The 27627-nt window shown below is 39.3% G+C and overlaps 2 protein-coding genes across 3 annotated transcripts in view; one reads left to right on the forward strand and one right to left on the reverse strand.

The window, feature by feature from the left end:
* Window positions 1-15909, forward strand: part of ENTREP2 (endosomal transmembrane epsin interactor 2) — a gene marked incomplete at its 3' end in the record, with an annotated part of 48830 nt that extends 32921 nt beyond the window's left edge. The window contains 6 exon segments of the mRNA XM_082005252.1: window positions 443-578; window positions 6729-6804; window positions 7857-8447; window positions 12594-12668; window positions 13380-13708; window positions 15724-15909. Coding sequence (XP_081861378.1) covers window positions 443-578; window positions 6729-6804; window positions 7857-8447; window positions 12594-12668; window positions 13380-13708; window positions 15724-15909 — 1393 coding nt within the window.
* A 1598-nt stretch (window positions 15910-17507) lies between these two features.
* The window catches only part of APBA2 (amyloid beta precursor protein binding family A member 2), a gene marked incomplete at its 5' end in the record, with an annotated part of 45385 nt that continues 35265 nt past the window's right edge, over window positions 17508-27627 (reverse strand). For both annotated transcript variants that reach the window (XM_082005392.1, XM_082005391.1), the window contains 3 exons: window positions 17508-18695; window positions 20137-20277; window positions 27126-27245. In XM_082005392.1, coding sequence (XP_081861518.1) covers window positions 18624-18695; window positions 20137-20277; window positions 27126-27245 — 333 coding nt within the window. In that variant the 3' untranslated portion in view covers window positions 17508-18623. The remainder of the gene's footprint in view (window positions 18696-20136; window positions 20278-27125; window positions 27246-27627) is intronic.

The raw sequence follows: 27627 nt of genomic DNA on the forward strand, positions 1-27627 counted from the left end.
AGATTTGTGTTAAAGCACTGCTGTAATACAAAGTGATTGAACTTAGCTAAGACAAGAATAACAGTATCTGAACTTGAAGCAGAGATCAGCTTATAGGTAATCCTTTCACAGTTGGTTAGCATTATACACTTGAATATGAGATTTAATCTTCTAAGGAAGTCATTGCAATTGATGTGCATTATTATGGAGTAGTGAAGGACATTAATGACTGCAAAATGGGCTGGTAGACATGGCTGGCATCCAAAGTGAAATCCAATTTTGAAGCTGTGAATGAGGGCTTCCTTTTGGTTGTCTAATAAATTTCTTCAATATAATTCTTTGTTATATATTGGCTTTGAATTCAGAGAATGCTCTTCATCACTGTGGAGTAGGTAATAGTTTACCCAATAAATACAATGCAATTTCTTAATAATGAAGTTTGCTTGTTTGTGTGTTTAAACAGAGGTCTCCACTTGGACTTCCCTCATTCCCCATTCACTGCTTTATATGAAGTAACCATTAACAGCCCAGGAATGCTGTATCCAACTGAGCTGCCACCTCCTTATGAGGCAGTGATCGGAGAGACACCTGCCAGTCAGGTAAGGAAAGCCAAAGGAAATTCTTTACAAGTCTTCAAATTTTCATGATGTGAAACCATTTTAGATAAATCTAATGTTCTAAAATAATTTAGGAGTTAATTGTACTTTGGAGGAAGAACCATTAGAAAATATTTATATTCTTTAAAAACTAAAATAAAAAAAAAATCCCAGACCATTTTCTTTAAAAGGGTTTAACTAAAATTTTACTTGTTGTGTATTCTCCTTATGTACTTGCGCATAGTTGGGCAAATGCTTATGCGAGTAGTAATATTTCAGCTGGTATCATCTGTTAAAGAAGTTGTATGACACTGGACTGTCAGAATCGTCCCCCTGTACTCGGCACTGGTGAAGCCACACCTCAAATACTGTGTTCACTTTTGGTCCCCTCACTAGAAGAACATTGCGTTGCTGGAGCATGGAGCATGTCCAGAGAAGGGCAGCGAAGCTGGTGAGGGGGCTGGAGCACAAGTCTTATGAGGAGCGGCTGAGGGAACTGGGATTGTTTAGTCTGGAGAAGAGGAGGCTGAGGGGAGACCGTATCGCTCTCTACAACTACCTGAAAGGAGGTTGCAGCAAGATGGGTGTCAGTCTCTTCTCCCGAGTAACAAGGGATAGGATGAGAGGAAACGGGCTCAAGCTGCACCAGGGGAGGTGTAGTGTGAATATTAGGAAAAATTTCTTCACCAAGAGGGTTGTCAAGCATTGGAGCAGGCTGCCCACGGAAATGGTTGAGTCACCATCCCTGGAGGTATTCGAAATACACGTAGACGTGGTACGTAGGGACATGGTTCAGTGGGGGACTTGGCAGTGCTATGTTAACAATTGGACCTGGTGATCTTAAAGATCTTTTCCAACCTAAATGATTCTAACGTTCTATCATTCTATTCTGTGTGGTAATTGAATCAGCTGTCACAAATGGGAAAATACAGCCCCCGCTGCAGGTTCCACAGAACTCGCTCAGAGGGTTATCCTGATGAGGGTGACATAGAGTCAAACATTCTAGATATTGCTTATCAGTTGTTAATAGCGCACTGTGGAAACATGTGAGTTCACATTGCCAGATTGCACCCATATTACAGAGTGGAGTCCTTTGCATTTCCCCAAAATATAACATTGTAAAGTTTGTTAGTGGTTTTTTTCACACTGGGGGAAACCACAACTGCAACCACAAAACTAAAGAAATTATATTAATTTTTACTATTATACCCAAAAAGATTATTAAGACAAGTAATAAGATGAAAGTCTGAGGAAAAAAAAGAACACTGAGACACACAGTCCCTGTACAATTAAAAACCTCCAAGATACACCTAACTTTGCAACTTCTGTGACTGATAAAGCAGCTTCAGACAACTCTTCTAATCCTTGCCTTACATCATAACCTCCACCACCTGCCACAATGAACAGGCCAAACATTGCACTACCTTTGATTTAATTTACTATAATAAAATGAATTGGTATAAACTGCTTGTAAGTGAAGTTCTTTTCTGAACAGCAAAATTGGAGTTTCCGAGGCAATCTCCTTTCTAAAATATTTTTTTTCCAAGTTCCATTGTTTTTCCTTTACAGTAACTCAGAGGAACCTGCAAGCCCGGGAGGAGTTGATTTTTTTCAGTGATTAAAAAAAACCCAAACAAACTGGCAAAAGCAGTATGAATTACACATGATTTGGAGGGAAGGAGAAGGATCATATCTGTGATAAGAATTTGTACGTAGTACTAAGTAAACTTTAGAAAAGTGTCTATTAATACTTAAAGCACAAAATCACTTTGTAATTGGGATCATACTTTGCATGAGCATCGACATCCAGCAGTGCAATAGCACCAGCATATAACAGAAGCGTAATTTAACAAGACATAATTTAAAGCAGCAAAGTCATGCAAAAAGAGCATGAGCTTTAACAAGTAGATGTATTGCCTGTTATTTTTGGGCATCCGGGGTCAGTGTCAGTGCCTTGCCTGTTCATCTCTGGCCACCTGGGTTCCAAAAGCGTTTGTTCTAATCACAAGTGAAAATGAGTGGTGACTTTTAATTTCTAAATGACGATAATTATATCATTTCTTACCAGGAGTGAGTTTATATATGCTTGAGAGTTGCTGGTTCAGAGAGCCTGTAGGAGCAAAATAACACCCACCAGGTGCTGAGGATCAGAAGTGCAGTACATTGGCAATGCTAGCTAAAGCCCACACAGTGACTTTGTAGCCATATGCTTTTCTTGACAACAAAAGCCCGAACCTGGTTTTTTTCAGTCAGTGTCCCAGTCGATCTGTGAATGGAGGAATGGAGCCAATGTCTAAGACAGTTTTAGGTCTACAGGAGGAACAAAATGGAGCCCTAAGTTCTTACATGATGCAAATGCTCCCATATAATATGCACCAAGCTGCAGTACAGTATGAACTGAAATAGATTTATAAATCCCTCAAAGGCAGATTTTGCAATGGAAATCATGGCAGAGCTTTAGCTTCAGAACTTACTCTGGAAACCATTATGTAATAATGTCATAATTGTAAAACCTCTTACTGAGCATCAAGCAATAGGTTTTGTTTTGTTTGTTTTACAGTGGATTGAGGTCCTTAGAATTTTATTAAATTGTATCAAATTAGACTCAGTATTTCATGCACTTCATGGACCAGAAATGCCAGTGCTAATTTAAGTGGTTGCATCTAAGTAAAAATTGCTGTTGCCATGTATACTGATAAGGAATTCCCATTTTATGACTATGAAAAACAATGTTTTTCACACTGTTTTCCATGCAAAGTATTGTCTAGGATATAGAAGAGACACGAACAAACAGATCGGGGTTCTGGGTGAATTATACCAGTGGCTGTTTTATAAGGCTTACTAACCTGTAGACTGTGCAGACTTGTTAAAAGCATGGTTTTCCTTTCCTTTTCCTATCAGTAGCTTAGTGACTGTCTTTACCAGCTTTATGTCTGAGGATGGGCAAGTCGATAAGGTTTTGTTACCCGAGGCTGTGCAGGAACCTGTATGAAACCACATGCCATCCCTGTGTGAACCAAAGCTCTGACCCAACTAAAAGTTGCCAGTCTCCTACAACTAAAACTATGGTTCTCCTTCCCCCAAGTAAGAAAGTTAATCAATTCCAAATGCGTTCAGCAATTATTCTTGTGAATGGAGAAGGAACAAGGGAAGGAAAAGGAAAAATTAACACATTGATCAGATAAGTTTAAATGACTTACGTTTTGCAGATGATGGCTAAATACTGAAAAAAGTAGAAGAAACCAAAATTCAAATTATATCCCTGATTTCTTCTGCATGCCCAAAATCTCAATCTCTCATTTTCCCGCTATTAAGGATGCTAGTTATTGATGAGGCCCTAAGCGATAAACCTTAAAGATGATGAGTGCTTTTCTGTACATGGCAGATTTTATATAGAGGGGAGTATTCAGAGTCTTCCATGTGGTCTCAAGACGCAATTTCTGCCTGTGTAAATTTGTATCCTTTACTTGTCATATTGTTGAGGCTTGGTTGTGGGGTTTGTTGGTTGGTTGTTTTGCTTTTAATTTCCAGAAGTTGTACTTAGGGAAAACTGTAACATAATATAGTCTGCAGTGTATGAGCAAGCATGCAGAAGTTAAGCTGAGAGGCTGTGTCCTTTGATTCATATAGTAAAGAGTCACCTCTAAGAATGTTATCTTCTTTATGCAGCCCCATGTCTTTAGGTGTGTTGCTACGAGGTTTTCAGCCTCCATAGGAGTGTCTGAGATTGAGGCAGAGCCTGAGAAGGGATGCGATGTCCAGCAGATGAGCTTTTGTGTCCTTCTAAATTCCAAAGGATGTGAAAGGCTGATACAGATCTCGTTGCATGGAGGGGAATGCAGAGAACAGTTCCTCTCTGTAGTTTTCCTGAGTAAGACATGAATCCTTACCCTAGGTGATCTGAAGGACTCCCAATATTAACACCTAACTGCAAGGTAAAATAGTTGTCTCCCACCTGTGTTGGAATACGCCTTGGGTCCATGGTGTGTTCTCTGTAAGCTCTGTTCCAACAAGATGTCAAAGCAGAGTACTGATAGCTGCTCTGTGTCTTGTGTCAAATGAGCTTAGTTGTCTTATTCCCAGGTCAAAAAATTCTGTCAATGCTCTAAGTGTTCCCTCTGGCAAACTAAGCAGAGAACAAAAAAAAAAGGACATGAAGATTGAACTGTCGTAATCTAGAAATGTTTGTGTGATTGGAAACTAAGGTATGTAAATACAATGTATGTATTTCTTTTGCCTGTAAAATAGGGTATTTCTTTGAGAGATGCAATATTTTGATTTCAAGAGTAACAACAAATTTTACATTTACTAGATCAAAGCTACAGATGATTCTTTTTCATTAGTATGGGTTTGCCAAAACCTCAACCTTGCATGTAACTCATAGGTACTCGGGCATTTTATAGGTACTAGACAATGTCACTACAGATGCCAGGTGACTGAGAGAATGTAGAAGGTCAATAAATGTTTCAGCACAAATATTCAGCAGATATTTTCCTGTCAATGATTAAGAATTTTTGAAACCACCTAGATTTAAAAAGAACCCTTAGACTTTTAAAAAGAAACAAACACCGTTAAAACATTATATTATTTCTTCCAAAAATATAGGTGGTCTGATTGAATTTTCTCCAGCAACAGAGAGCATTTGAGAACACTTCTTTTCCAACTAGTCCCCAACAGTTCCCCCAGTTAGGTTCCAGGAATGGTCTGCAACTTAGAGTGACACCACTAATTTTTTTTTTTTTACCATAGATACAATATTCTGCTTCAATAAAGAAAGATACTTCCAAGAAATTTTGAAGCAGATTGTTTAAAAATATGAGTGATTTTGCCTTTGCTTCCTAGTCCTCTGTCCATCTATTGCTGAGTTAAAGTATTTCTGGTACTGTTCTTTTTTGAGAGTTGTATTTGCTAACCCTTAGACTTAAAATCACTTTTAAAAACTAAATTTGTATCAGAAGTTTCCTGATTGCTTGATCATGGTGTAAGCTGTGGACAGATAGAAAGGTATAAAAAAACATAGTAAGCACAGTAAGTTATGCATATATACGTGTGCATCAGTCTACACTGGCATGTGCACTGGAAGCTCTTTCCTTAATAGCTTCAGAGTAATAATGTCACATTCAATGTTTTAGAAGGCCAGAAACAAATTAAGCTCTTGACAAAAAGGTTTTCACAGAGGTGACTGATGGTTATTTCTAGACTGTCACCAACCGTAATAAGCTTTTACTCGTTAATTGAGGTCCTACAAACAGAAGAAGATACGATGCTTTCTGCTAAAGATGGTATCGATCTCATTCCCTTCAACTTTTCTTTTCATATTTTTCTCATTTATTGTTACCAGCTATTTATTGGAACCATTTTTTTAATACTCATGATCCCAAAGAACTGCTAACAATCTAATGAGACTGGCAAAAAAGTCCAATCCAAAGTCTATTCAAATCAGTAGAAAGAAAATTTCCTAAATTTCAGGTGTTTAATGGATCAAGTCTTTCCAGCAGGACTGATTCTGTATTTTGTTCACATGATTCTCAAAAGTGAAGGGAAGTTACCCACTGAGATCCATCCTTTCGGAAAAAAGGTGAGTCCTAGTATTATCTCCCTTCAGCAACCTCTGATAGGCTGGAGAGCACCCTGCATCGGCCACGTTGGGTGGCAATGATGTTATAGGGCTTAAAAATACATTTGGCAAATAACCAAAGGAAAAGACTGCTCTTGTGCTTGTTTTTATGGATTCTGTTGTTCTTGATCCTATTTTAGGGTGATACAACATAGTGGAGAAAAAGTGTAATATGGAAAAATGCAGACTGTAGAAAAAGAGATTGCCTGTAACAAAACCATTAGTTTTAAGCATTGCAGACATTAAGTTTCGTAATGTGGGCCTGCAGCCCCAGCTGCCTGTGAATTCAAGATGAATTTAGCTTGTAGAGTCTGGAGAAATGAAAAATTGCTTTAAGCACGTTCCTTTGCCCCACATTTGTTCCTGACCCAAACACATTGTAAAATACTATATCTTTAAATAACTTCCAATCTGAAGAGCTGCTTATATGATAGTTATTCCATATTGTCAGGTGTGTTCTTAAGATCATCAGCACTGTACTTTGTTTTGGTAAATTGCAGATGAACGTGCTGTTTCATTAAACAATTTTCATTTAGGTCTCTGGTGCTGATCAGCAAATATCTGAATCAAGTGTGGGTGAGAGGAACATGACCCTGGACTTCAGCACACAAGGTAATCATAGCATTGCGTTTGTCTACTTGAGAAAGATGCAGTAGGACTTCTGAGTGGATTTTTCCTTCTCTTCTGCCCTTCCCAATGGAAAAAAAAAGGATTTGCTGTCAGATTGTTCATGGCAAGAATCACCTTTGCACAGTCATAAACTGATGTGGCTGGAAATAGAGAGGAGAGTTTTGCTCAACAAAGCATGCTCCATAAAGCCCTTTGAAGGCAGATATGGCAACTGTCAGTTCTCTTTGAAGTCACGCACATAACTGTCAGTTTGTTTCTCATTATCAGCAAGCATGGGTGCCTTCCTGATAGTCCACATGCCTTCTCCATGTAGTAGTTTCCTGCATGGCTTCCAGAAGCCTGAATAGGAAGCTTACTGCCTGAAGCGTAGATGTGTGAATGCGATGAGTAGCAGCACAGAGCCTGTTTGTTTAAAGTTTAAAAGTTCCTAGAATAGGCCTCCTTACCATTTCTGTTGATACGGAGGGCTTTTCAAACAGTACAGTCTCAGTGGATCATGAGAAGTTGAGCAGTTTGTATGAAATAATTATTTTAGTAAAACTTCCATCAAATACTTTTTCCACATCATATTCGTATCGTATCGATGAATAGACTGGCAGGTGTCCCCTAATATTGACAGTAGTGATGGGTTTAAAAAGTGATCAGAGCCATGTTTTTTCAGCATTTGTGTAAAGTTTTACTTTTTCTGCCACAGGCAATCTCTCACTGTTTACCAGAGAAAGTAGTAGTGAAATTGCTGTTCCTGTTCAGAGGTAGTTACAGATAAGCATGCTTCAGCACTCATACCGAAGTATTATTAGTTGAAGAAAATATCTGAGGACAGCACAACTTATCTTTGCTGAAGGACACTAGAAATAAGTAAATGACTTCAATCTTTCTTGCTTTGGCATTCTGTCATCTGAAAGCTTTTGAGGAATTACTGATATACTTGCCAATTACTGAACTTAAATCAGTATATTGAAAACAGGGCGGGGGGGGGGGAATGGGAGAGAGGCAAAATATCTTTATTTCTCTCTGAATCTCTTGTTTTGCAGTTTCTGTTGAGAGCACCTCTTTGATGGTCTCTGAGGCTGTTGATAGCCCAGACCAGAGCTGCTCCTCTGAAGATCTTTGTTCTCTGGAAGTTCAGGGATCTCTCCTTTCTGCAGATCTTTCTCCCTGCTGTACAACCCTCAAAGGGGCTACGGACCAGAGCTGCAGCACTCTGGATTACAGCCCCCGCTGCAGGTTCCACAGAACTCGCTCAGAGGGTTTTCCTGATGAGGGTGACAGTTCCCTCAGCCGAGCCTCTACGTACAAGTCTCAAGGACAGGAAAAGAACTGTGCCCGCAGCAGGCCCTTGGACTGTTCCTCAGAGAATTTCAGCCCTTTCGAAAGAGAACTGCAGAGTTCTGCTCAGAAGAGTAATGCCACGCCGCCTTTGAAACAAAAGAAAATCTGCTGTGCAGTCTTTGGCCAGCCTCCTGTCCCTTCCCAGACTTCTCCCTGTTTTGGGCCCGCAAATACTTCATCCAACGCGAGCGGCCACGAGAGCGCTGCCCAGCAACATCACATTACAAAATACCGAATTTCAAATATAGTCCGATCAACTAGTGACCCTGTATCATGTTCATCTTCTACAGCAGGTAGGTGTAGTACCACAAGGCTGATGGAGCATGGAACAAATGAGTGGTATGTGTTTTATGCAGCAATTGGTGCTGCTGGAAATTATATGAAATGTTCGAATGAGGGTTGACTTAGGTGTGAAGGCTTTAGTTCCATGTGCATTTTCTAGAGTTGAAAATTTTTAAGAAGAATGGAAATGGTAAAAGTGACAGAGTAAAATTAATTTTGGCTTCTCTGAATTGTACCAGCATTTCTGCAGTGCTCAGAAAACCATGTCTTGAGTAGATGCTTTCATCTCTCTATTACTGTTACGTTGGGAAGCTAAACTACGAAGTTGAATGGTAGATGGGGTCTGTTTAGGAGATGATTAACAGAGCTGTCGTGCTTGCCATACAGCAGGTCGTGTTTCCAGCAGGTGACACTGACATTGGCAGTATTGGTGCATGTCAGAGGCAGTCAGTGTGACTGTATGCTGCGAAGTTTTAAAGGACAAAGAAGTGAAAGATGAGGCACGTGACAAGATGATAAATGAAAAGGAAAGCTTTTGATTTTTGTGGATAAGCATCTTCTGATATGAATCTGCTTTTAGACAAGTAGGGAAGAAGAGGGGAGACGTGGTTAGCTGAACAGTGTATCTTCATGAAAATCCTGTTAGTGGAAATGTTTGATTTCGTACAGACGGGCATGATCAACTAGTAGCAGGAACATAGAACTGTCTAAACCATTTGAGAAGTGCAGGTTTTACAAAAGGGTGTAAGCTGTTTAGAGAGATTCAAAGGGGTAACCTGGAGAAGTGCTTTGAAAGTAAAGATTAAAAGCTTTGTAAGATGTCATAGATTGTGCTGTTACAGATGCGTTCCCTGGGCTTTCTGGGGGATCTAGAGGAAGAATCATGTGACTAGCTCAAAACAAAATTAGACAAAATGCTGAAATAACTGTTTTCATTTAGGATGATGATGTCTTTGTTCTGTGACACTTTTTGCATCATTATTCTGTTTCTATGAATTTCAGAGACCTCATACTTAGGTCAATAATTGAATGTCTTTTACCTTTAGAAATATAGCCTCAGCATCCTGTCCAGGACAAGTGAATCTTTAACCTAGAAGTCTGCATTTATTTTATGAGATTTACTTTGCTAGGATATATGTGCTATGAAGCTGCTGTGCAGACAGTAAGTAAGAATTTCTGAATCCTTTCTACTGTGCCCAAAACAAGAACATCATCCTTTCTCTTCTGGATCACGGTCTGCAAGTTGTCCATATTGTGCCCCATATGCTCTTTGAGTAGCGTTTGAGAGAGAGATTACTGTAGGCAGCCATATCGATGTGTTCTAGACGACTGCTGGGACACCTGGTAGAACAGATGCTCTGCCTTCTTTTTTAGCATGTCCTAAATACATCCATCATCTTTTCTGGAGAAGTGGCACTATGGGAATTATTTTGACTAATTTCCAAGTTCTTAGCCCTACCTGAGTTGAGGGTCGGGGGTTGAACATTACTGAGATGTAACTGAGCTTCGCAAATATTGTAATAAAGGAGCAGAGATGGTTCTAGAGACACTGATATACACACGGCAGATGGGGGAGCAAGAGAAGAACTAACTCAAAGGGAATGTGTTTGTGCTGACCTAGTTTGCTGGTTTTTGCTGCCTACAGAAGACTCTTGAAAATGAAATCTTTAAGAGAAGCACTTGAGTTTAGACGTGCATATTTCTTTCATTTGTATGTTTGGCAAACTACAGTTTGCAAAATTTTACTCTGTGAAGGTTTTTACAACTTCACATCACTTTCCCTTCCTCTGCTTTTTGTTGAGCTTTATTTGGAAATAGTACATAGGTTAGAAGCAGCACAATTCTAGTAACATGTACCGGCTGTTTGTAGCAGCCCTGAAGCTTATTTTTCCTAAGCTGTGATACACAGCTGAAGTTCTTTATAGTCTTTATAACTTTAAAGAGGCACTATGTAGATTTTTCATTACTAGCCTATTGGTATATAGATCACGCTGCAGAATTTTAAATACATCCACAGAGTTGAACAGTAGCAAAGATAAAGGGAACCAACTGAGCCTCATCAACTAATCAACCCAGATGAAAAAGCATTTGTTTTTTTTTTTCAGTAACATACACTTACATTTTTAAAATTGTCCTGAGTAGAAGAACTGGTCAAATAGACTGACCATATGAAAGACGGAGCTGTAACTACGTATCATTAATACTAATAACTCATGTAAGAGACATACTTTGGTTTTTGGAGAACTGAGGGGTGCGGAAGCTTCAGGCATGTTCGCAAATGGGAAACTACAGTGGCCAGATTGGTCGGGGGTTTGTTTTTGTCTGAGGACCCTGCCTTTCTACTTCAAGAAAAATTGTTAATTTATCTTCTCATTAACCTCCCCATACAAGTCAACGTGAAGAGATTTAGAAGTGCAACCTTGAAATTTATTGTGTAGAGTATTGTTAAATGGGTCTTGAAAGTTACTGTGATTGCACTGTATGTGGTTTGGAACATAAATCATTTGACACAGGGATGTTGCATGTGTGCAACAGCTTAGTGACACAGCAGCAATGAGGTCTAATAAGTTAGTAATCTGGGAATTCTAACACTGGCATAAACCTCTGGGCTTTGAGATAATAAAACACAATTCCTGTGGTTCAAGCACATCTTGACACGATGGGGTCTTTATGGTATGTATGGTCAATAATTCTCCCATTAATCCTTCAATGCTGAAAGGGGGCTTGTTTATTTGTTTCGAAATATCTGTCATTCCCAGTACAGAAATTATAAATGAAAGTTTAATTTAATAGGTGCCTTTGTAGTCACTGTGTAGTCCCTGGACAATGTAAGTATCGTGGGTTCACATATCATCTCTGTAAGAAATAGTGCCCTCCTAAAAAATTACTTAGAAATGATGAGTTTGCATGTTTTTCTGTCTTTTCCCGGTGAAGTTTATCATAGCAAAGGAGGATGAGATCCAACTTCTGGCACTGATGTTTGTTACAATAAACTCATCTATAATCAAATATGACAGACTATGGTGGCCAGATCAGTTAAGTGCCTGAGTGATTATTGTAGTGTCTGTGTTCCAGATAATTCAGGATAATGTCTAGTGGTGTAGTTTTGACTGTGCCACAAGCACGTTAAGCAGTATAGTACTGGGTGGGAAGACAGAACCTCTGAACCGTCTCCTCATAATAGGCATGCTGTGGTTCATGTGTTGCAGTACTTGAGCATAATAAAGCAAATTAAAGGCAGAATAGAAGCTGACCCTTAATTCCGTACAGATTTTCTGTTTGTAGCATCTTACCTTTGTTTTCCTTCATTTAATTATTCACTCTACCAGAGAGGATTATACAAGCTTTTCGTGATAAACTTTCCCTGAAGATATGGAAGAAAACCTCTTCTAATCTACCTAGAAGTTCAAAATAGTTTTCAGTCTTGGAAACGGGTGTAAGCAGCCTTAGCATAAATGTGAGGGTTTATTCCATCTCGACTGTCACAAGCTTGAAATTAAAACGTCTGCACTGGTAATTACTGTGTATTGTGATCTCGTCATCACTGATCCTTGTGCTGGCATCCCAGAAGCCCTGTCGTTAGAAGGTGGCTATGTCCAGAGCTGTTTGTAGATGCTCTGTAACCACTTGTTATTGATTGGATCATCAATAACCAGAGTGGTCACCTACCCATTAATTTTATCAGCGGTGGATAGCGTTTGTCCTGCGAAGGATGAGAATCTCTTTAGAAAGGGGGTAGAAATATTGAATAAAATACTGCTTTTTTAGAAAAAAAGAAAGATTCATCTTTCTTGGTTTTGCATTTTCTAAGATAAACTCTGCCTGCCAAGGAAATACAGGAAAGTCTGAGGTATGCCCCTAGGAAGGAGCCTTCCATAGCTTCAGTGCTTAGGCCTGAAATATTTAGGATTTGGTAACAGAGGAAGCTATATAGCAGGAACCGTATCTTTCTAGTTGTATTTATTTAACAGCTTATAGGGCACTTCTGTATATAGTAGCTTCTCTTTATGAATGGAAATCTTGGAGGTAGCATTTCTTCTAAGTAGTTTCATTCTGTAAAGGAGATAATGAAAGATTCCAATGTATTTTTCCTTGCCTCGGGCGGGGGATAGCAGGGGTTGATTGTGCTCTTTCTGTCTGTCTCTCTTTGCTTAAAGGTGATAATTGTGCCTGGACACCTATATGTAGCCAGCATCAAGATGCAGGATTATCTCCAGCTACATTAGAAACAGGTGAGGATGAGTTTTCTAAAGCAGGATCATGTGGATCAAACATTTTTTGTTTTAAAAATAATTAAAAGCTTCCAATAGAGAAACAAGCTGTAGAAAATGTGGGGCAGAAAAATCTCTTACTAACAGCATACCTATATGATGTACAATGCTGATGGAAGCAGCCTTTGCGTCAAAAGAAATGCTGCAAAGTCCCGTGTTTTAGTGGAGCGTTTCTGCTTTCTCTATATTTCTTACTAATCTCTCATGTATTATTCACTGCTTATAATTTTCGAGGCCTAGGAATAAGGGGAACTTTAAGGATGAAGTTGGGGGCAGGGAAACATCACAAGTTACATATGTAACACTGAGTAGCTGGTATGTCCCCTTATCCTTAATGTGGACTGAAGTCCCTGAAAGTACAAGTAACAAAAATGTCTGTGATTTATGAAGTACTTTAATTACACACCCACTCATCCTAAGTGCAGTCCTTCTTGGTCATGGGGAAGAGTCTTACTCTTGACCCCTGGCTAAATACCGTTTTGCAATGTTTCCTTGATTGCATGCTTTTTGTTATTCAGAAAGAACAGACCTTTTATGACAAAGTAAAAACTTTTGTGACAATATTTGTTTTGCCTTTTTTCTTTCTGCTGTTTGTTTTTTTTGTTTCTGTTTTTTGGTTGTTTTTTTTTTTTTTAACATTACTTTAAAGATACTCTTCCCCCCCTTTTTTAGTTCCTGTTTCTGGTTCTCACGTGGCTGCCCCTGCTTGTCAGCATTCTTTGAGCAGTGTCCTACCAACTGGAAAACAGAGGGATACAAGGAAAATTGATCTACACCTAAAGCTAAAGGCTTTGCACACAGTCTCAAAAGAGCGACCACACTCTTTAGTGGACCTTAAGGCCTATAAAGACACAAAAATTTTAGTGGCAAAATTTTTGGAGCATTCAAACTGTAATCTCCCTCCAGAAGTACGTCACGTAGTGAACAGCATACGATCAGTAATAAAATCTGATGAGAGACACATGGAAGAAGCCATCTTCAGTGCCAATATTATAGACCAGGTAGGCCATGTAAGTTCTAAAGATTTGTTCAAACGTGATTGACACATACCTGATTTAAATGTTTTTACAGACAACTCCTACAAACGTTCTTTTATAGTAATATGGGCTTTACTAAGAATTAATATTTATTGGGCAGCAATACATTTTACACTGAAGCACTCATAAATGCATTTAAAACTCTTCAGCTGGACCCATTAATATCCTAGGAGATCTATAGGGAACTGATATGTACACGTTGATAATCATCCTCTCATTTCTAGTGTCTTTCCACACCTGGGACCGTTCCATACCTGAGTGTGTGTTTATAGAGAGAACACATATAGAGAACACAGAACTGACTTGGATCTTCTGTTTTTTCAGGCAAATGTATTTGTGTAGCATACGCTACTCACTGAAAATAATGGGTAGATACACAAGCAGGGCCACAATCTGTCGAAACAGAACAGTGCAGTTAACCTTACTCCTGGCTAGAAGAATGATGATGACCCTTGCTACTTTTAAGAAAAAGAATTGAGAAATTGTGCTTTTCCAGATAAAGGAATAATGCATCTTCTCACCTTGAGTGAGAATAAAATGGACACAAGACTTGGAAGGAATCCTATAAAGCAAGGGAATCAGCAGTGGCAGCAACTTTTATTATCTAATGCATGTGTAATAATAAATCTACTTTGTAGGAAGAAAGGGGATGAAATCACATCTTGCTAGTATCGTTACCAGAATGGTAGCTATAGAAATGAAGTTCCTTTTCTGTTGTCAGATTTGAAAAGCAGCATGCTCTTTGCATTGATAAGCCACGTTCAGGTTGCCTGTAGGATCACCACAGAGCTGGACAGATGATGAAGGATACACGCTTGGGGGCTGTTTCCCCCCACCCCCCCCCACCCCCACCCCCTTCTGAAATACTGTAATTCCGATGGTATTAGTCTGCTGATCCCTAAGTGAGGGGAACTGGCTAAGTATTAAAATAGGTTGTAATAACACTTAAACAGCATGCGTGAGAGTGTGATGTGGAGCAGGAAACAGACAACATTTAGTAAAGCTTGCTGCAAGACTGTTTTTGCTAGCTATGAAGTAGAACAAAGAAGTAGCACCGCACCAGTTACCTCTGTGGTCACGTGGGCAGAAAAGCAGTACTATCACGACATACTTAACAGAGTGTCAGGATGGAATTAAGTTGTAACATTTTTATTGCTTTACAAAATTTATAGGTGATTAAATCCTCAAGGTTAGAAAGTTGAAAACAACTATCTTTAAATGAAAAAGCCCATAATTTCTCACAAAACAGTATAAAAATATTTGAGTGTTTATGCCTATCATAAAATCATAAACCAATGGCCCAGTTATTACCCTGTGTGGATTTCTTAGATCCAGGGAAACACTTTTTTTTTCACATTAAAGGAATAATTTTAGTAGTTATTTTTTTTCAGACAAAAACCAGTATTAACTCGTGAAAGTCCAGGGCATCCCAGCAATCCACTTTAAGTCACAGACATTTTGGTAACACAGTTGTGTAATTACAATTTGTGAAGTAGCTTGGCGGTTCTGTTCACACCAAAATGCTTACCAGGCTTGCAAGGTTTAGTTCTCTTCCACCCCAGCAAAGCTAGTGAAGCATCTCTTTCTCCTAAAAGAAATAGATGAGTATCACTTGCTCCAAACTTACATTTCTGTCAATTATAAGGCAGGGCTGTCGCCTTTTCCACAGGTTTCATACATATAGAGAGAACAAATACTTGTTTGTGCCTTTGTTGATTCAATGCTACGGTGCAGACGGGGCCTGATGCCTTTCAGGCCTGAGTGTGCCTTCCAGTAGCCAGTACTCAGCCCTGGCCAGCTGCCAGAACAGAGAAGCAGGAGGGTCTCTGGGTGGCCACATAACACACCTCTCCTCTGGGAGAGTTCCATCGTTGGATAACTGGAATGAAATGGTACTCAGGGACTGAACCCTTAAATGAAAATGTTTCTTACCCTGTTTCCCTCGTTTTTCCCTTCTCCATTCCTGCCCTTTTAAACAGGTAATTACAAGTTCCCAGCAGAATGTGAATACCTCTAGAAAGCAACTTCAAGAAGACCTTCATCTTCAGAGCTGTGGTGCTCTGAGCTCTCCAGTTGCCTTCTTACGTAGGTCCCACCTCACTCGCAGTCTAGAGCGGGACAGGCCTCACAGTTTAATTGGAGTTTGCCGGGAGACCATCCTTTGATAATATTCGCAGGTATGTGATTCCAGCAAAGAGAATTAAGGAAGAAACCAGGACTGGGAGAAATACAAGTAGTGGATGATATAAAAAGGAAAAAATGTCTGTCTTTGGAATTCCACTTTTTTCCAACAGCGGGAGTACACCTGTTTTTCTGAATGTAAATTTCATCCCTGATTTTTGCAAAATTTTAACCAATTTATTAGTTACATAACAAATGGTTCCCCAACCAGAAATGCGTTTATTTCACTGGACTTGGGAAATGCTACTGATGCTGCCTAGCAGTTTTTGAAAACCTTCGCAAAACCACCAGAGGCCGGCTGTACAACCTAAAAGTTGTATTTATTTAATGTACCTCAAAGTGTTTTAACTATGATCAGTGTTTTAATAAAAAGTATTTCTGGACTTTGCTTTTTCAACAACTGATTTGGATAGAAATGTAAAGGTGATTCATACGCACGTACAATGCTGCTTCTAACCCATTTTTCTGGTGTCTCTCATGCCAGGCTAGCTGATCTGTCCTATTAAACCTGCGTGCCCACCCGCCCCCAATATGTTGCCCTTTTAAATTATAGTAAAGGCTGCAGTGTGGTTTATTTTTGCTTTGTTCTGAGTGCTCATGAGTTTCTCAATGGAGTAGCATATCCTATTGAGAACTGACGTTGAAGTACTCTGCCAGTTGTAACCAAAAGATGCATTAGAGAAAAAGTCTTTGAAATTCTGCATTTACAAAAAGCAGATTTCACAAACTTTTTACAAATGCCAACTGATAAGAAGTTAGATGACTTTTTATCTAGCAGAGCTTTGAACATTTTTTCAAAAAGAATTGTTACTCCAATTAGTAGTTTTGACAGTTGTTACTAAAACATGTCCTTGTGGTTCTGCTGCATTTATGATTCATTTGACATTGATCTTAAAAAAAAAAAAAAATCAAAAAGTAAATATCACTGACACTAATTTGATTACCAGCATAAACACAGGTCTGCCAGCAACGTCTTCCAGTGCAAGCCTCATCCTGGCTGTCTCAGAGGAAATTGGAAAGGCCTTAAACAAAAGGTTCTCATAAAGAACCTACCACAGCTTGACGTTTCAGGGGTTTAATTTTTTTGCAGCAGTGCTTGTCAGTAGCGTTAGTTTCCATTTGAGGTTTAATCATATACTGGTTTCACTTGTGTCACTCTGAGCTGGGCAGACATCCTGTGAAAAGGTCACAAAGGAATGTAGCTGAAGATGGGTAGTTTTACAGAATCATCCATTTTAATGTATTTTAATTAGAGCATGCTTCTGTATTGATGTGAGGTCACAGTGACATCCAGTGGCAACAAGGTATGCTAATTGAAAGCATCTACTCTCAAGATAATAATGATACACAAATTCCTAATTCAAGAGGTGAATTACTTTTTAAAAAATAATCTGTGACCTTTGCAACTGCACTTAGATGAAGAATTAAATGATCTTCTACTTGGCATTTTTATTACGTAAACTTACACAACAAAGAAAATAAGCAAGCTTCCTTTATTATTTCAGATTTATTAGTGATAGGAGGTTAATTCTTTCCTAAGGTCAGTTGCATGCAACACACTACTCCTTGAAGTACAGTCATCTAAAGCTCTTTAGTTACTGCATGGTAAGGCTTCTTAAGTCACAGTGTATTTCTTCAAGGCCTTGGCCAAAAAAAAAAATCTAGATGAAAAGTTACACCAATTAACATTTATCTCATAAGGAATACAACTTTACTACTAGGTTTTTTATCTACAGACATTCTAATACTGCTGATGGTGCTAGGTTATTTGTCAAAACAATTCACATTCAGAACACATTGCCTTAGGAATAAGAATGCTTTATAAAAGACAGAAACAGGTAAGCATGGCTTTCCCATTTTGAGCTAATAGAAACAAAAAGGTAATATGCAAAAATTAAAGAAAAAAACCAAACCCAGCCCGACACATACATTACACACAACCTGTGCAATAAGTTACCCGTGAAATAACTGTTAAATCATAAAAATCACAAGCATTAAAAATAAATATGTATCTAAATAAATATTTTGATTTTAATCTTGTGGCAATTACTCTTTATTTAGCATATGAAACACTTGTTACATGTTTATGTTCACACCTTGCCAAACAGGTTACATTTGTCATAACAATACGAAGTACTACAGTGGTTTTCTTTACATTAGAATCTAAAAGTTTTAACTGCACACATTCCTTTCTACTGAAACACTGTCTCTTCGTCACCAGTTTCAGAATTACGCAAAGCCATCAGTATTGGACCACTTTATGGGACTGGGATTTTTTTTTTTTTTTAACTTGAGGCAGCCACCACTTTAACTGCTTCTCTTTGCCATTTCATTCATCAAATATTCACATTCACCGTGTTATCAAACAAGACAGACATACATACATCACTCCACGTAGAGGTTACAAATAAATATGTTTTAAGTTTAATGAGAAAAGAGTTTAGAAGATGTTGCAAAATACTTAAATGTTTTACAAAGATTTTTGTCAGTGATTATTGTCCTTGACCATCCTTCTCATCACCTTTTGGCAAAGAAATAAAAAGGAGAGAAAAGGCAGAGACACCTGTCTGTTCCTTGTTTCGGAGTCCTCGGGTCAGCTTCAAAGCCTTTCATTCATACAAAATACAAAATTCTCTTCAGCTCTGAGGGCTTCAGCTTTGATGGAATCATTTAGTTAGTTTGCTGCAAGAGTCACATGCTAGATGTATAGGGGTGTCTCCTGTCCAGTTAGAAGCCTGAACATGGCAGCTGGCATAGTCTTCATGTGAATCTGTCAATTGATTTACACAGAAATTAACAGAATTGTTACTAGTTTAAAATCTGTATTATTTTGTTTCTAGTTCGGAGTTCTCTGTTTCCAAAGAGCTGGTTTGCTGTCTTTGCTTTTTTTGTGTGGTGGTTTTGTTGTTTGTGGGGGTTTTTTTGTTTTTTTTTTAAATGACGGCAATAGTATGCAACCTCATATAGCTAAAAAGACACCTAAATACTTCCTATTCCTATAGCCTACTCCAGTTACAGCCCTTTCTCATGGGCAGCACAAACCTCTGAAAATTCATTCTGCTGTTCTGGTATTAACTAAATTTAGATTTTTCTTCTACCTATCTATCTTCCCTCCCCATGGGACTGTCATTTTGTACATATTTTCTCCTAATTGGAATATGATCCTCTGAACACAAAACTTGGGACTTTTATCACCTGATACTTAAGTGCCAGTCAAGAGTTTGGTGGAACAGCTTCTCTCATGGCTAGGGTATTTAAGTTCTTTCTACAAGGAGTACTGTGATAAGTGTCAGAGGAATTGTACAGGCTAACAGGATTATTAAAGGCATCGGGTAATCAGAGTTGTATCAGAAGTGTAGTAACAGCTGTAAGTACCTATCGGACAACGCAAGAAGGAGGAAGGTAAACTTTACTGACTGATAATACGGATCCTCACCAGCCATATGCTGTCTTGGGTATCTTGATCTCTTTGCACTGAAAAAACAAGTTTGTGCTGTCCTTATATGTTTAGTGAGATGTTACGCAGCAAAGAGGTACCATTAAGGCACAGCGGTTCTGTGGAAGTCTACAGCTTTGTTCCTGCCAACGTGCACATACTCTGTGTTATTTTTCGAGTATCAGCTTCCACAGGAAAACAAATTGTCTTTGATTTTTGGCAAAGGAACTATTGGAAGATCTGGCCAGGGTTGTGTATTCTACTACCACTAAATTCAGTAAGGTTTTGATAAACTGGAGAATCTTGTTCATTTGATGCTGATTTCTCCAAAAGCAGTGGAGAGACATGTCTTAACGTATTCCCAAGGTAAGCTGGAAATGTTCAGTGGAAATGAAATTATTAAAATACATACCAATTTGAATCTCTCAGCTCTTTGAATAGTAATTTATTTCTATGGCAGATGCTGTAGTCATAAGCCAAGAGACATTTTCATAGCTAACATGCTTGTGCGATTTATTCCCTTAATTGATTGGCTTAATTCTAACAGTAGGCTGAGGGTTCAGAATCGTGCCAGGGACTCTTGAAAATGAGTGGAAAAATGCAGCAAATGTGCATCTAATTGTTAAAAGCAATGTTTTGTTAGTAAACTCTTATTAGTGCTCAACTCCAATTTACTGAGGTGGTGGTTTTAATACTATGTTAAGACACTCTTTTCAACTGAAAAATACATTCTTTCAACAGTTCTAATTCCTTGATAAAGTATTTGTTTTCTTACCTCTCCCACTGAATTAGACAATGCTTGTACTATCTTCTCATGAGCAGTAGCAACAACGCTTTGTCCATTGATCTCAATAATACGATGGCCTACTCTTACACCTCCCCTCTCAGCTATTCCACCTCGCATCAAACTGCAAATCTGCCAAGAGAAAGCAAAGTTTCTTAAAGTTTAGAAATGTCACAAGTAGCAGTTACTAAGGATTTAATACACAACAATGAGCGGTGACACCATAAGGATTCCAGAAGATACTTGTGGAAAGTATTAAGCAATACTGTGAGTTTTGAAATGTTAGTCTGTTTTTGTTTTTTTCAAAATTTCTGCAAATTACTATTTTTATTTTCTTTCTTATGGGCTGGGAACATACAAATGCTTAATAGTGATACAGGTAGCAGCCATGCAAAAGAGTGGAGTTAGGGCCAAGAGGGAAGTTCTATGTACTGTCGGGATAGGAGGAAAAAGTGATTTTTGAATATTTCTGACTGTGCCATCTAGACTCTTTCTGCAAACTACCACATTATTCTTTCTGGATAATGGGAAATATAAACAGTACTCGAGTAAAAATTAATCTGCAACAGCAATTTTTTTCACATACACGGAAAAGAAATGATATAAAGCTTAATCCTTAACCCTGCAGAAACGCTACATTAGCTGAAGGAAAGGATAACGCCATACAGACCTTTCATACTGAAAGCTGGCAATCAGTCAAAAGAGGCACGAAGATATAACGAAAAATCTATCTCAAAGATAGAATGAAGAAATGTTTTATGATGAGGGTGGTGAGACACTGGAACAGACACTGGAACAACAGAGAAGTTGTGGAGGCCCCATCCCTGGAAGTGTACAAGGTCAGGTTGGAGATGGGGCTTTGAGCAACCTGATCTAGCGGCTGATGTCCCTGCCCGTGGCAGGGAGGTTGGACTAGATGATCTGTAAAGGTCTCTTCCACCCAAGCTGTTTTGTGAGTCTATGAAATGTGCAAATTCTGTTTCTTTTTACAGGCTGGTCTCAGCATAGTCAAGTATGACAGTTTGTTTCCTGTGCTTCTGCAGCCTGGAAAAGGGCACTCGGCTCTCCAGAGCCACTGCTTTTCTCCGTGTTTTACAGTGCTGCTGGCCATAGGGAGCTTAGGATGAAGAAGGCAGGTCGGGCCACCGTTTCACTGGCAGCTGCAGGTAGCAGTAAAGAACTGAGCACAAGTTTTAACTTTTATGCCCCCTACAATAGTGGAATAATTCTACAAGAAGAGTTACGTAAACCAGGCATAGTCCCAGCAGATACTGCTACTTAAAATTATTCTGAGGTTGCAACATCATGCGTGGTACAGGCAGAAAGAATCATCTAGTTCTAGTACAAGGAATGTTTCCTCCTCAGCAACAGTATCTGTGCTATGACGGGGCCCTCCTCACAGACTAGACAGCTGCACATTAGATCGTAGTAATTACTGGTAAATTATTTCAGAAGACTAAGCTCATGCTGCACATAAGGCAGGTAATGTATAGCTTGCATCTCTGGAACTGAGCAGAGCTTAGCAGTGCTGAGATTTACCTTTTGTTTACGAGAAAACGCTGGTTCTGGAGGAAAGGAAAGGAGTGCTAGAGCATCCAGTGATGGCCGTTTCTGCAGTTACTGTCAATGGTTAGAATCATATACCAAGAATTATTATTTGCTGAGACCTGGTGATTTGCTCAGTGCTAAATACAAGTATGACAAGGTGTGGCTTGTGCCCCAGTGAGTTTGTGATCTAATTGAGAAACATAGTATGTGGGGCAATGGCCAAGCTGGAATATACTGAAGGTGAAACATCGCCTGTGGTTGACCAGAATCTTTTCTGTATGACACTAGCAGTTTCCTTTAAATTCCTTTTCACAAGTAACAATTCTATAAAAAAATGAAATCCCTTCTAACTCAAAGTTCAGGTTGTCTGATATGGGGAGCGAAAATAAATAGTTATTCTTCGTTTATCAAAGGTCTTTCTCAGCTTTCTGAAAAAAAGACTTTCTGCAATGAGATTTATCGTTAGTGGCCGAGTTTTACCTACTGTGGTTCATAAACTATTTCTGATGGACTTTATGGCTAGAGGCCCCATCAGGACCCTTCACAGAATTGCATCTTGCGTTTGTCACATACATACAAAATATTGTTTTGCGGGTAGTCTGCCTTCTAATCACATAGCTGACAAGATAAGCTATGCTACATAGATCTTCTCTCTTCTAGAAAGCTTCTCAATTCAACTCGCTGTTAGAGTAACAGTTTGCCCCTTGCTCTTGGGGATTTTATGCAGTAATCTGAAAGCACATAAAGCAGAATGTGCCAAAAGAAACACTGTAAATATATTTTTCACAGTATAAAAGAAAATACAAGGACAGTCCAGGCAGCTGAAATAAAAGCTTTCAGAGCAAATGGAAATGTGACCTTTCACCCCACTGGCATAAAGGAAAAGATAATGGCTTGCATATCTATCCAGAGCACCTGTCATTGGGTGGCTCTCAAAGCACTTTTAATACCATCAGTGAATGTCTTCCAACAGCCTCAGACATAGGAAGTGGTCTCTTATCTTCATTCAAGAATGCGATCCCTCTCCAGGGAAGGGAGTCAGCTGCCTTTTTGTAAGTACTAACGATTTTGATGAGGTAGAAAGAGAAACAGAAACGGAGCCCAAGTGGCTCTGCCTAGCCTCACAGATCGTGTTAAGCTGGAGACAGAGTGCCCGTGTAAAGAAATACACTGTACTCAAAACACACACTTACATGGCTCCTGTATTTGCAAGTGGCTGACTCAAAGCAGCCTTAAGGCTTTTGTCTCCAGCCAGTGCAGCTATGGCAGATTAGACTGGCAAATTTAAGCTGAGCAATATCACTAAGAAAATAGGATTCTATTCAGCCAGGATTGCTTAGCTTGCTATACTTGTTGAACATGGTAACAGCTATAGTAGTATTAAATAAAGCACGATGGATCTGGATCTTCTTGTAAGCAAAGCCTATACTCCACTTACTGTGTAAACTGAAGGAAAAAAAAAGGAAAATTCAGTAGCTTCTCAGTACGTTTTATTGCAGCTGCCCACTGTGTAGCAAAACATTAAAGGTAGAACAGTGCAAGGCAAACTGTTATTCTGTGCACGTGCCTCAAATATAACCTATTAAACCAGGTGTCTCCTCATTGCACTCCTATATGAATCTATTTAAACCCTGTACATATTTTCCCCAGATAGTTTAAATATAAACGAAGGCAAGGAAGAAAGAATAAACTGTTCCATTAAGTGAGTTTTACTTCTTTTTTAGATAGACCTGTGCTAGGCTAGGCATGGGGTAGATTAGATAGATAGGTTAGATACACTTCTCAGGGAAAGTGTCTGAGATCTAGACTGAGAGGGGTGCATTATCAGCAGTAAAAATACAACTGGTACTACACAGATTTTTCATAATCTAGGAAACAACATAATGATGTGATAAGAGAGGCGGCCAAGAGGGCCAATGGTGTCTTGAGGTGCATTAAGAAGAGTGTGACCAGCAGGTCAAGAGAGGTTATCCTTCCCCTCTACTCTGCACCGGTGAGGCCTCACCTGGAGTATTGTGTCCAGTTCTGGGCTCCCCAGTTCAAGAGAGACAGGGAACTTTTGGAAAGAGTCCAACGGAGGGCTATGAGGATGATTAAAGGACTCGCACAGCTCTCGTATGAGGAAAGGCTGAGAGACCTGGGGCTGGAGAAGAGAAGGCTGAGAGAGGACCTTATCAATGTCTATAAATACCTGCAGGGTGGCTGTCAGGAGGATGGAGCCAGTCTCTTTGCAGTAGTGCCCACTGGTAGGATGAGGGGCAATGGGCACAAACTGCAGCACAGGAAGTTCCACCTCAACATGAGGAAAAACTTCTTTACTGTGAGGGTGACGGAGCACTGGAACAGGCTGCTCAGAGGGGTTGTGGAGTCTCCTTCTCTGGAGACCTTCAAAACCCAACTGGACGCGTTCCTGTGCAACCTGCCCTGGGTGATCCTGCCTTGGCAGCGGGGTTGGACTAGATGATCTTCAGAGGTCCCTTCCAACCCCTACCATTCTGTGACAGGACCACTTGTATTTAAATATCATAATTTTAAAAGAAGTGTAGCCTAATGATTTTCAGAAGGTGGCTGATCGGTGACCTTATGTTCACCTCCACATGACACAACATTCATACTTGTTTCATATGTACGTGCAATATATCTTTTTTTTCTGTAATGTTTTACAGTTCAAATTTTAGATTCCTTTTACAAATACATGGTAAAATGACATCAGTAGCTTTCAAGCGCCATGAAGAGTATTTGCGTCATTAGTTCAAGGGGAATTTTGCAATATTAACACTCTGATTTATGCTGTTCCCTAACTAAAACTTCCAAAACTGGCACTGCTAGTGCACCATGAACCACAACTTAAGGGTTTGCATTAATTAAGCTATACATAACAGAGAAAACAGTCACCTGCAGCAGCCCAATCTCTGCATCTTTCTGATAACCTATGCAAGCAAAACCCAGCTCAGACAGTACTTTCGTATGTTCAGGTTGTTTATGGGCTATCTGCTAATACAATAGCTGTACATTCTGCACAGATGAGGTGATAGGGTGAAAAGGAACCACCGCAAAACTGCTACTGATCAGAAGAGGCACACAGGTAAGTACCAGCTGCGTGCATAATGAGGTAATGGCATAGCGGTAGCAGACATTTAATTATATGTCTTCCAGCAAGCTATCTATTTCTTCACTGTGCAAATGCTGAGCTAACAAAGAAAAAGGATATTATTTCTGAATCCTGTCATAATTTATAACAATTGCTGGCAATTACAAAACTGCTTGTTTAAAAGTTCAGTGTCACTCTACCATTGACACGTACTTGGCAGAGTCAGATTTTCAAATGTTAAGTGAAGTAAGAGAGACTTTATCTGAGGAAGGACTTACGGGCCCAGAGCAGCCTAACAAAAGGTGTCAGTCTCTCCTTTTTGTTCGCTGGCTTTCCATATTCAAACACACACAAACTCTTCATAAATGGGATGTATTACAAGGCTTTCTTTTTTTGTTATCTGAGAAATGTAATGCTGAATTTGGTGAACTTTGTATCGGATGTCATCTAAAGGCTGTTCATTTAGCTGGAATGAATTATGACCATCCAGTGTGGTGAATATGACAAAGGACCAGTAGATGGAGCGAGCACGCTATGAAACAAACAACCCCAGTCTGCAGAATTTACTTAACTAAGGCTCCAATTATGTAGGAGATGATTAGCGGAGACAAGATTAATAGATTGTCTCACAGACTCCGTAACTGCCTCTGTCCATGTGAGGACATGATATATGCTTCTAGTCCACCTTGGCCGGATTCTTTTCCCCAGTGCTGACACAACCCCCCCAGTGCTGTGACAGGCCTCCTAAAAGAATTAATAAACACACTATAGTATTGCTCTTTGTTCCTTAAGTATATTTCCCTCTTTTTATCATAGCACCAGCTGAATGTACTAGATTTACAAAGGGTACCAATTAGGAAATAAATCAATGCCTCATACTGTGTTATGTGCTGTTCTCTGCACTCTCTGTGAGATCTTGTAAAACCAGATCCTATCCCTTTCATCCTTTTTATGCCAAGACTAGGGATTTGCTAACAGAGTGAACTACCAGCAATAACCGTATCCATTTAACATACACGTACACATAGCTGAAAGGGGATTAAGCACAGGTAAAGGAGGACAGAAATACACCACACCCCTGATTTTTCTGTATTTTTTTACAGACCTCTCTCTATTCAAAGTGTCAGAGCATTAATCCCAAAATGACAAATACTTCAAATCTCTGCTTGTAAAGGATGTCACCCGGGGGTAGGTATCACTCCAGAGCACTTCCAGCTGGAGCAGGGCTTGTAGCGGTGTTCTTTAGACCTACCTCTGCTGTGACCACAACGTGATGTGTCATCTTAGATAGGAACACTTAAAACACAGGTACAATAATAACTTAGAGATGGCTAGCAGAGATGAAATTCCACTAATGAGCCATCTGTTTGCGAGAGCACAGTAAGACTCATAAACCATATCCTATAGAGTTACCTGCTACTCTTCCAAGGGTGGCAAACCGAAATCTGGCAACTTCAATTGATGAGTTTCACAGAACAGGGGACCAGAGCCCACAGTCCTTTGTGATGTGGTTTTCTGTGTGAGCAGCCTGATTATTTTTTTTCCTAGACTGGGGGAAGAGGAGATGGTGATGGTCCTGCACTACAGACAGTCCCTAATGCTAGTATCACTCCCCAGAAAGGCCAGGTGACTACCTGAGCTGGTTGTGTTGGGAGTTTGCTTTGGAAAGGTGTCAGAGAATGGCTTGGGAAGGAAGAGACCCTCAGCTGCACTAGGTAAGTGTTACTTGCCACGTTCATGCTCCTGTTTACTGCTGTTATTGCAGGGAAACTGCAGCATGCGGAGAAGCAATACCTGGGCCACAACCTGTACAATTACTTGTAGTGAGGTGTTTAGTTTTAACTAGAGGAGGTCACAATTACATTCCCTTGCCCACTACCATGTGATCCAAATAACTTATGCACACCGGAAGAAAAATGAAAAGTCTTAGTGAGTGTGTGCTGAAATTTAAAAAAGAGAAACAGGATCAGCACTAAGATTAGAATGTTATAATTGGAAAAAACTATTTCAGAATAACTGTTTAACTTGCAACTCTGGCACACTAATGACAGAGTTATACATTAATTAACTGATCCAGATATTGCACCAAACAATCTGGAATATAAATCTTGTGGCTGTATTATGTACGAAAATCCCTCCAGAATGACAGTACTTGTTCTCCTGGTATTGTCCCCTTGCATTATATTACTCAGAATGTGATTATAAGGTTTTGATTAATTAAGGGATCACAATACAAAAAGTGAGGTCATGTGCAAGGTTTTTTTCAGTGCTTCAGCATATTTCTTGAAAGAAAAAAAGTAAAAAAAAAAATCCAAACCAATCACTGAACACAGACACTTACAATTCCATTCTGTACACTGAAGCCCAGCTGGTATTTTAAATCTGGCCGTTTTATGAGGACAGTAGTAACAGGAGGACAGCTGACAATGTTCAGTTTGACTTGCGTCTGATTCTTGAGACCCTGTAAGATAGTCCAAAAGTTAGTATTTCTGACATGGATATTAATTTGCTCTTTCATTAGTGGCTTCCTAGTTGCAAGAGTGTAAAGCAGCTGATCTGAGAAAGAACAGCTAGGGTTAATAGAAATCTGTTGTTAACTTAAGAGACACATTTCCCTGTTTAAGTTCTTTCCCAAGCTATTTGGCCCAACAACACATGTTGAAACTTTGCCTTTAATTACTACACAAACTTAAGAAAGTTTTGAAGAAAAACCAAAACTGACTACTGCTTGCCTTTTACTAGCAACTGGCCAATTAATTTCCTACTGCTGCTGCTCTTGGTAAATCTGCACAGACATTAGATTTAGTCTCAGTGACTAAAGATAATGCATTCTGAGATTCCAC

This window comes from Phaethon aethereus (genome assembly GCF_964289735.1).
Source record: "Phaethon aethereus genome assembly, chromosome: 12".
Taxonomy (NCBI): Eukaryota; Metazoa; Chordata; class Aves; order Phaethontiformes; family Phaethontidae; genus Phaethon; species Phaethon aethereus.